The sequence below is a fragment of the Argiope bruennichi genome, chromosome 9, assembly GCF_947563725.1.
Source record: "Argiope bruennichi chromosome 9, qqArgBrue1.1, whole genome shotgun sequence".
NCBI classification, from domain to species: Eukaryota; Metazoa; Arthropoda; class Arachnida; order Araneae; family Araneidae; genus Argiope; species Argiope bruennichi.
The window spans coordinates 72,581,834-72,592,046 of NC_079159.1; the positions used below are offsets into that span (position 1 = coordinate 72,581,834).

The 10,213-nt window shown below is 25.7% G+C and overlaps 1 protein-coding gene across 3 annotated transcripts in view; it reads left to right on the plus strand.

Annotated features, from left to right (window-relative positions):
* The window catches only part of LOC129985242 (oxysterol-binding protein-related protein 2-like), a 213,299-nt gene extending 203,576 nt beyond the window's left edge, over nt 1-9,723 (plus strand). Inside the window, exons 13-14 of one of the 3 annotated variants that reach the window (XR_008785546.1) lie at nt 329-695; nt 9,649-9,723. Coding sequence is in view for 2 of the 3 variants with exons in the window: in XM_056095200.1 (XP_055951175.1) it covers nt 329-431 (103 nt within the window). In the remaining variant the exon portion in view is untranslated. Of the gene's footprint in view, nt 1-328; nt 827-9,648 lie in introns of those variants that run through there. The other 2 variants (XM_056095200.1, XM_056095201.1) reach the window with 2 other exon arrangements.
* Nucleotides 9,724-10,213: the final 490 nt, after the last annotated feature.

Genomic DNA, 10,213 nt, shown 5'->3' on the forward strand with positions numbered 1-10,213 from the left:
TCACTTTCAAAGAATAACGCTAAAACTCAATTTCGGTCTATTATGTACAAATATTTATTAACTTGTTCAGAATATGCTCAATTCTATATCTTTTTTTTTTTTTTGGAATCGAGGGGGGAGGTCAATTTTGTCAATTTTGTCAATTTTTACCACGACTCTTTTATTCCATGGCAAGGAAGAAGGGAGGGGGCAGGGGATGAAGGGAAAACACTATTTTTTTTCAAAATGCAATTTGTTAGTTGGAGTATATAAAATATAATCTAAATTTTTTTTAAGTTCTATACTTAGCGCGGAGTATTTTTAATACTTATGATTAATGTAATTTCAGGTGGTTTTACCAAAGCAAAGTACCACACATCAAAAATGAAATATGGCTCTTCAACCACAAGTATTGGACACGAGACTTCAGCGAAAGTCCGGATATCTTTTAAAGTTCCGGTGTCAAAGAGACCGGATGCAATGGGATGCGTTATGGATGGAACAGAGATTACAGAACCACCCGTTTATTTATTTTGGTTAGACTAGGTCAGATAATCAGCTTTTAGAAATACGCTCTATCCTGATGCTAGTCCGTTCAATGGAAAGGCCGGCGTGTCAACTACGTAGTTCTACATAGAAGAAAAAGCATGAATTATGTGGTTGATGCAGTTGAAAAAAATATTATTATCTGAACACGATAACTGTATTTAAAAGGGGTAAAAGCTCCAGTATTAAGTTTCCTTCTTATCGAAATTTTATACTTTTTCGTATATAAACGAGATTGTATAAAACAATCAAACAAATAATAGAGAATAATTTCAAAAATTTTGTAAAAAGTTTTTTTTATTGAGTAAAGACATCTTTTAAAACAATTCAGTTAATAAATTCAATTACATCTTAATATGTTGGTTTATCTTTAACTATAATTCAATTTTTATGCTTAAATGAGGTTTAAATCTGAAATTAAAATAGACCAAACAGATCAAATCCCCCAAAATTACTTCATAAATGTTTTTTTAATTATTAAATAATGAATTAATTTGATTTATTAGTTTATTACCATACTTTCAATATAGCGATTTTAATGTTACTGCAGTTAAAATAGTTGCAATAAAGTAGTGTTTTTAGATTAATATGTTTTTACTTTTTCAATCCTATCTTTAGTCTGGACAGGAAATTTTATGCAATTCATTGTAACACAAAGAGTATTGATTGATCAATTAAATATCAGAATTTTAACAAAATTTCCCATCCAATCAAGCTCATCATAATAACTTTAAAAATAAGTTTTTTGCAATTATTTCATTGAAAGTAGATTTTATTTGTTAGTTATAACATCAAAGTAGATTATAATAATTTTAACCAAAATATTTTTTTATTAAATTTGCATTTGTAACGGGTAAAAGAAAAAAAAAATGTCTATTTCTAACGAAGAAACATCTGATTTCTCACAACTCGAGACGGTTTTGGAATATAGTTTCGATGTAGTGAAGATCTTTTTGACTTTTAATTCTATTTAAAAATGAAACAGCCGATAAAAAAATATGTTCTCTAAAATAGCCACTTCTGTGTCATTCTTTATGCTGATCATACAGTGTTTCTAATGAAAAGTGTGTTGTTCACACTTTAATATTCCAGACCAGAGAATTATGAATTAAATCAATATATTTGCTATGTGAAAGAAATAGTCCATAAAGTGGACTTCTTATTTTTATATAAAGGTCTGCATTATCCTAAAGTAAACATCCACTTAAGAAAATTTTACTTTTTAAATGCAAGAGAAAAGTATTTTATTCAGTACATTTGCATTGATTAGGAAGCTAAATGCATTAGATGCATTGTCTTCGAAATTAGTGGTAGGAAAAAATGGTTATATCTGTCACATATTTTTATGTAATACTTGAAAATAATGATAAATAATATAACTTTTATCTGCCATTTTTTTCTTTCATTATTTTAGAATATGGTGGCGCTATAATTTGGTATGATTCATTCAAATTAATCATACCGAATAAGATGCTTTTTATGTTATAAAGGTCGTAGTTTATCGTAGCTATTCAAATATCTTTCGAGAGTGTAAGAATATTTTTATAAAAAATGAATATTTAAATTAAAATCGCAACATCTTTGGCATTTTTAATTAAACTTGGAAAAAATTGCACCTAAATATAATGAATTCAAATAATGTGAACGAAAAAATTTAATTTCCTTAGAGATTTCTTAAGTTTCAGTTAAAATTGGGGTTTCTTTAGCAATTTAAGAAATAGTTTAAAGCTGGCATCAGAAACTTGATCCCTAAATATACACTCCATGAAATTTATATTTTAAGATGATTGTTCACGTTAATATATAGATCTGAGGATATCGGGAATATAAATAAACATTTTTATTTTGTCGCAAGAGATCTAAAAGTTCTGTCAAATATAAAGTGATAGAACCTTTAATATTTTTAACATTTAAAAACCTCATATCTGAACAATAGTAAAATTTGGTGAGACATGTAAACATATGATTGGTACACCCTTTTAAGCATTGACATTTTTTATTCATCCTGTAAAGGAATGATAAATCATTATGTGAAAAAATATTAAAAAAATTTTTTAATGAAATTATAACAAGTTTTTAACTGTTTTAGTTTTAATTTAGAGCTACGTGTTTGTGACCAAAGAGCTTTAGGCTTCGCAAATGCGGCTTGCAGATCTAAACATTCTCTTTTAGTTAAATTAATGTACATTAACGTCCCATTTAAAATTCAACAAACTGATTCATTTCGACTGCTTTTTAATTTTGAACCATTTTCAGTTAACGAGGTCGAGATCTGAATCAGCAAGAGGATATTCTTCCCTGTACGTCAGGTTTAATGTAAATTGAGCCGACGTGCATAGTGTATAAGTGGTGAATAAGATTTTAAAACTGAAATTGTCCTGTTACGAAACTTTACATCTCGGCCACCGCCGCCATTCGAATTTATTCTCATTTATCATATTTTTATATATTTTCTTTGTTATTTCCTTATTTATATTTATATATATTATGAATTCATCATAATTAAGTTCTCAATATTTCTTTTCCTTCTAACCAACCTTAAATATATATATTCTTACTGATATATTACGGAGATATAAATCCGCATTATATTTACTCGTAGTATAAGTATATCTGTATGTTTTTTAAAACATCCGTTCTTTTTAATTGAAGCAATTTATAACTATTAACATTCCTAAAATGTCATTTATTTGGCTAGCTTTTCTTAATTCAAATAATCTAATTTTGTATTAGTTCATTTAGATTATGAAATCTAAAATTTCCACGTCAAACGATTCCTGGGTTTATTTTTATTTATTTATTTATTTATTTTACTGAGACGAGTAGTGTCGCAATGAATTCTTTGAATTTTGATACATATTCTTGAGAACTCAACTTGATTTAAATAAATCTTAGAAAACGTAAAGTGTAAATTAAGAAATTAAAAGTTCTATTTAATAAGATGATTCACAATACACTGAAAATATTTTTAAATTAATTTAAGTTGCTTCACCACATTATTCTATTGTTCTTTATTTTTTAACAATTTTTGGCTTAATTGCACGATGTTTCGTGAAATAATGTGCTAACTAAACCACTCACTGCCTATTGAGAAAACAAATAGTGCTATTTCCAACATATCATCCAGGTGCCTAGAAATAGAATGACGGTAGAATCTTGTAGAGTCAATAATACAAATCTATAAAACTAAGTGGATGTTTAAATTTAGGTTAATGCAGAACAATAAAAAAGATTAATCACTAAATATTCGATTAAGAGAATTGTATTTTAATTTTAGTATAGCGAGAATGATCTATTATAATTTAAGAGATAAGATGAATGGGTTTACCGGTGAAAGTAATTCAACTTTGATGGACGTTAGATGATACAAAATATTTTAGTAGTGAAAAAAAAACCTGCTTTGGTGCTGATAAATTCCTAGCTATGGGTTACTCTCTTCTGCAGAACTTGGAAACAACCGAAATGTTTTTTTACAGAAAAATCTTTTACTCTTGTTTGATGGTTTTTAATTTTGAGGAGATTTTGAAATAAAAGTGAGAGAAATGCCATTTTAATAATCTTCTTTCTTATTCTTGAACTAGAACAAACTTATCATAAGGTTGGTCTTTACATGTTAATTCCTACTAAAAGGAATTTAATATTAAAAAAAAGAGAAAAATTAACAAAGAATAAATGAAGCAGGAGCTTTGAGTTGGCTTACAGAAGCGCAGTAAAAAAAAATCACACCTATTATATATTTTTTCAGCATACTTCTCTCTATCACATGAAAAAAAAAAATTAAAATTGTCCTTTCATATATCCACCCAAGACTGTCATCTGTTGTTGCTACACATTTCTTACTCCTCTGTCGGTACAAAACTGATGTTTTCTTGCAATAATATCGGAAAATGATCTTTTCTTTAATGCTAAAACCCATCGTTAATTATCTGTTTTATGATCAGTTTAAATAAAAATCTAAACTTGAATACAAGTGGTCCATACACCTTAAATAAATTATATTTATTAGACGATCAACTTCTTGACGGATTTGGTTCCAAATTTCATACATATCTATACTTTATATGCTAAATCTGTGTACCATCTGTGTAGTTTATATAAATTCATTTTTGTACAGATTGGCAACGAAACAAAACAAAATTCTCAAATGTACCCGAAGAATATGTCGGAACTTTATATATAATCCAGAATTTAACAGAAGCAGTTAGATATTGCATTGCCTTCTTGATTTCCGTTTAAGGAAGTTAACCTATTTTAATTTTTTTAATAAATCTCTGATTAGAATCTTCGTTATAAATAATTGGTCAGTTTTAGCTAATTGTAAGAGTCTACTTAAAAAGAAGGCACACGATAATTTCGTTTTTACAGCAGTGTGAAGTCGTTAACATTTCCAGTAGATAAAATAACGATGCTTTTCCAATTACTTGAGCTTGTGTCAATTAAAACCGAGCAGTTTTCATAAAAACTTACAATATTAGGGCTCATATGATAATATTAATAATCATAATAATTCTAATAAAAATATAATAATCAGTAATATGTTAAGCAAAAATTCATTTAATCTCAGAACCTAATTCATAAACCTTCTTTTATATGAAGCATCCAAATTTTTTTAATTGTCAAAAAATTTGGATTCGAGATTCTAATGAATCTCTACATTTCAAAATTCCCGTTGTCCAAAAAAATTAATTTTTGTAATTATGTCTGTCTGTCTGTGAGCATGATAAACTCAAAAACTTTTTGTTCTAGAGCATGAAATTTAGTATGTGATTTTTTACATCAGCTTTATCGACTTATATTAAAGTTCGAATAAACTCCATTCAGAGGAAATCTGTTCTCCCCGGCTATCCGAATTTAAGTTAATATAATTATGCAAAGTAAGAGAGCTTGATAGATAAAATTTTGCATATAGATTTAACATCTAAAATGTAGGTATGTATAAAATTCGGAACCAAATTCGACAAGAAGTTGACCGTCTGTCGATCTGTATTTTCAATAACAGATAAACGCGATAACGCAAAAATGTAATGATTTTAAAATATGTGATTTTGTGACTAAAAGTGCAATTATGCGTAAAATTTTGGTTTCGGTCGACTCCCATGATGCATATTTGATATTCTGATTCTTGTGTATTATCCGAATCCTAGCGATCAATCACCGAAAATAAACTAATACAACGCCAAAAGTAAGTATAATTCGCCAAGGTATGTTGCTAATTATACACAAATATATTTATTTAAAGTATGTGAGAGGGTTTGGAATTGATTTTCAACTTAAATAAATTATTTTAAAAACTTTTTTTTAAGTGTTAACAAGTTCTACAGAAGTATTGAGGACTGTATAGCTTTCTTGTTACAGAAATAATTTTTGTTACACCAACGCCATTTATTGTAATGATGATATAAGTAATTCTTTTTTACTATCTTTTTCATTCATAAATTTATGATTCGCGTTATTATAGAAGTGTACAGTTTATATTTTTATACGAATCAGTTTAACCCAAAATGATATTTTGGACTTTTCCCCATGATTTTTGTAATTTTTAGCCATAACCTTCAATTCCTGTGCAACCGAGCAAGTAGTGATGTGTAGTTTATATATTTGATGTTATCGCTGTTCATATTGTAGAAAAAAATATATGTGTATTTTAACTCGAAAGAACCTAGACCAACACAATACTTTGAAGACATCACAGACTTTTCACTTATAATGCTAATTATATCCTGTCACATATCTTTGGAAAATAAGATCTGATCTTGTTTCTAAATGTCTTTTAAATAGTGTATTTAAAAGACATTATGCAATAGCATTGCTAGGACTTTAAACTATGAAACGATTAAACGCAATGTTCCATGAAAAAAATAAACCTTTAAGAGTAAGCTGCAAGTTAAACTTTACAATATTTTAAATTTCACTTCCCTAGAGAAATATAAATAGCAAACGTCTTGGACCCACTGGTAAATAGCAAGTAATCTACCTGGATATGTGAAGTTACAAAAAGTGTTGTGTTAGATGGAATATAGTTATGTGTATTAACCAACGTTACATGCATAAGTTTTCAACGACTAGAAAACAACAGAAAAAACACTGATTTTTTTTTTCTATTCAAAGATGTTTATTTTCATTTTAAAAAAAGATATTTATTTAACATATTCTTGCTTGGAATATGTTAAATAAATATCAGCAATGATAAGTATAAGTATAGATAATAGTTATAACAGAAATAAACGCAAGATATATGTAAAACATATAAAAAAATTAATTTTAAATTTTTGCAGACCTTTTATTTAATATCTTTTATATAAAAAAATTTAATACTGACATAACAGTCTAATTTTCAAAAGGTACGTTCATGCATTTTGTAAAGAGTAATTAATATCTTATCCGTGGACACAGTTGAAACTAAGAAAAAGTTTCGAAGACATTCAATTAAATAAGAAATAATTCAAAGAAAGAGAAAATTTATTCTAGAGATATGACTCAAAATATATTATAAAATACTCCTTTTTACTTATAGCTACATCTTATACTTTATAGTTCTATATCTTATACTTTATCCTCTCTTTACTTTATAGCTACATCCTATGCATCCATATCGGATTTTATTTATCGGATAAAATTTTAGAGGCTTTATAAATTAGTTTAAATGCTTTTGGTATGTTAATCACAACAATATTTTTCTTCTTAAATATTTAAAAAGAATTGTATTTGGAAGCAAAAATTAACCGTCAGTTCAAAATTGAAGATTTCAGATTTAGTTAGAAGTAAATTATAATATAATGTAATAATATGTAATGTATATATTTTTATTCTTTTCATAGAAAAAAAAACTTGTTAAGACAAAAAAAAACAGGAATTTAATTGTGGAAAAATTCTTTTGATCTTACGAAATGCTCATCTTATTCCCTAAGTCTTCTTTTAATTATACATTGAAAAAAAATTAAAAAATACCTGAACTTATAGTTATTTTTTTAAATTTTCGTTTTTTATTGTAAGAAAGGAAGAAGTAAAAAATTCACAAGAGAAAATATAAATTTTTGTTATCATAGTTTCTAACTTATAACAGTTTCACTTTCAGAAGAATAAATTATTTGCACTCATTTATAAATAGACTTGTATATATTTTTATTGACGTTTTCGGTTTGAATAATTGGATCCATCCTCTTTTCAGTTGTCTATTTCGAAAATTATTTTTTAATAATTGCTTGATTTCATTTTGCATTGATCCATTTAAATCAGCGATATGAATTAGAAATAATAACTATTTTATAGAAATAACAATAATCTAAGCATACATGTACTTAAGTAGCCTAAAGCTTACATGCGCATGTGCTAATTTACATAAATACAGTAATAGTAGAGTTAGTTAATGTTAAAGCATTCAGCAACTATATTGAATCGGGGATATTTAAAGATTCCCAAATATCAATTATTATATTTTTCCTCAAGAATATGTATTTTCAGCAAATCATCTATATTTGAAAGAACAAATTTGTAAGATATATTTAAACATCAAATTTAAACATTCTTCAGAAAGCTATAAAATAACAAATCTCGGCGTGTTTATATTGATGTTTGTTGTAAATTATGAAAGTTATTTAAATACTTAATTAAATACAAATCATATAGTTTTATAACTTCAGTTGAAATGAATTGGATTATTTATGATATATTTCGAAATTTTATTTTTCAGTTTGGTTGTTCAAACTATTTTTTGCTATTATAATAAGTTTTCGTGTTTTATTAAATTGATAAGTCAATGTTTAATCAAAACTCAAATTGATTTGCTATTTACTTTAACTTTGTTTTACGCATTCTTAAGTTTGTTACTAAATAAGGTCGTCGAGTGACAACCCATCATTAGATTTCAAAAATTCTTTTAAATTGTTTTATAATTTGAAATGAATGGCTATCCTATTTATCTACATTCTGGTTATCAACTAACAAAGGGCGAAATTCATTCTAATGTTTTGATACAGAAGTAAATTTCAAAAATAAATGTGTGAAAATCTTCTGATAGACAACAAGGAAAAAATGTCTTTTGCATAATTATAAATTGCAAGACACACAGTTTTGTATTATTCGTATTGCTTCAGGAAAATTCATGGAATTGGATAATTATTATTATTTTTTTTTCAAATTAACAGTTTTGAACGATGTTTTTAAATGACACACCAGCATTTAAACATAAGAAATGTTTTTACACTTCATTTCCTTATTTATTAACTTTATTTATTGCTTTTATTACTTTTTCCTTTGGTAAAGAGCTTAAAAAGGCTACCCTCAACAATTCGTAATATTTTCTGTTACACTTGAATTCTAAAATTCTGTTACAATTGAATTCGTTTTACTGTTACGATTTTTAAACAAAATTTCCCCAAAATTTACATTTAACTACTTTTTATGAAAATTTTGCTGCAAAAGTAGCTTTTCATTTTCTATTGACTTTTATTTTCTTCTTTTTTAATCTATTTAGATTTTTTTTATCTTAATTTATATTTCAATGATTTTGACTATTCTTTATTATCGTATATAATTAGAAACATTTCTATTGATCGTAAATATGCTTTTAAAATTTCATTTCAATATTATTTTAAATGACATGCAATATTTAAATGAGATGCTCGTTTTATAATAATGATTCTGACGGGACCAAAGCAAAGCGAATATTATATTGAATAATTTTAATATAACGATTTTTTTAATTGTTTCAACAAATCTACGAATAAAAAGATATCTTTCTATGTTAAAAGTTTTTAATATTAGGACCAATTTTAAATATAGTAATAAATGTTATTTTCTCAAAAGGCTTTAAATGTTGTGTCATTATGATTCATACAATTTTTTTGAAGATACTTTGAATATGTTTAATTCATACTTTTAATTTAATTTGTAGAATTAATATTTGCATTTGCTTTTTGTTTTTTGTCATTTATTCACTTAGATTCAAAAATTAAAAAAGCTATTTTATCAATTAAAATAATCAATCAAATAACAATATTTAGTTAGAAATTGAAAATATTTCGAAATACCTAAGTTTTTGACAATTTTTAAACCAAATATATTTTTATAATAAATAACATTACTTAATAACAAATTTATTTCTTCTTTTTGTTATTTTTTTAGGTCTGAAAATTCATCATTCATTCCCAAATTTGTGCTTGTATTTTATTTTTCACATATGGTAGTTCAACATGTGAGGACATTATGTTATGTTATTATATCCATTAAATAAGTATTTATTTCATCATTCAATTAAAATATTTAAATTTATATAAATGATTTCTCAATATATTTATCATTTTGAAATAAAGAGCTAATTCAATACTTTAATGAATAGGAAATAACAAATAATGGGAAAATATTTGCCTACATAATTTGAAAAATCTTGGGAAAAATACATCATTAATGATCAATTCATTACAAAAATAACAAATATGCTTCACACATAAAATGACGATGCATTTTGCATCATCTCATACTAACTATTAGATATTATTATTATTTGGTCCAATCATAATTGCTGATGGTTCTTTTACATTTGAATCTCTTCTTCACAATACAATTGAAACGGCAATGTTTTAAATAAAAATAAATATATTATTTAAATTATTTAATATTTCTTATTATAAAATTCTTCATAATTTGAATTCTAAAGTTTTTTTGTTAAATGAAAATTTTTGCCCAAAAG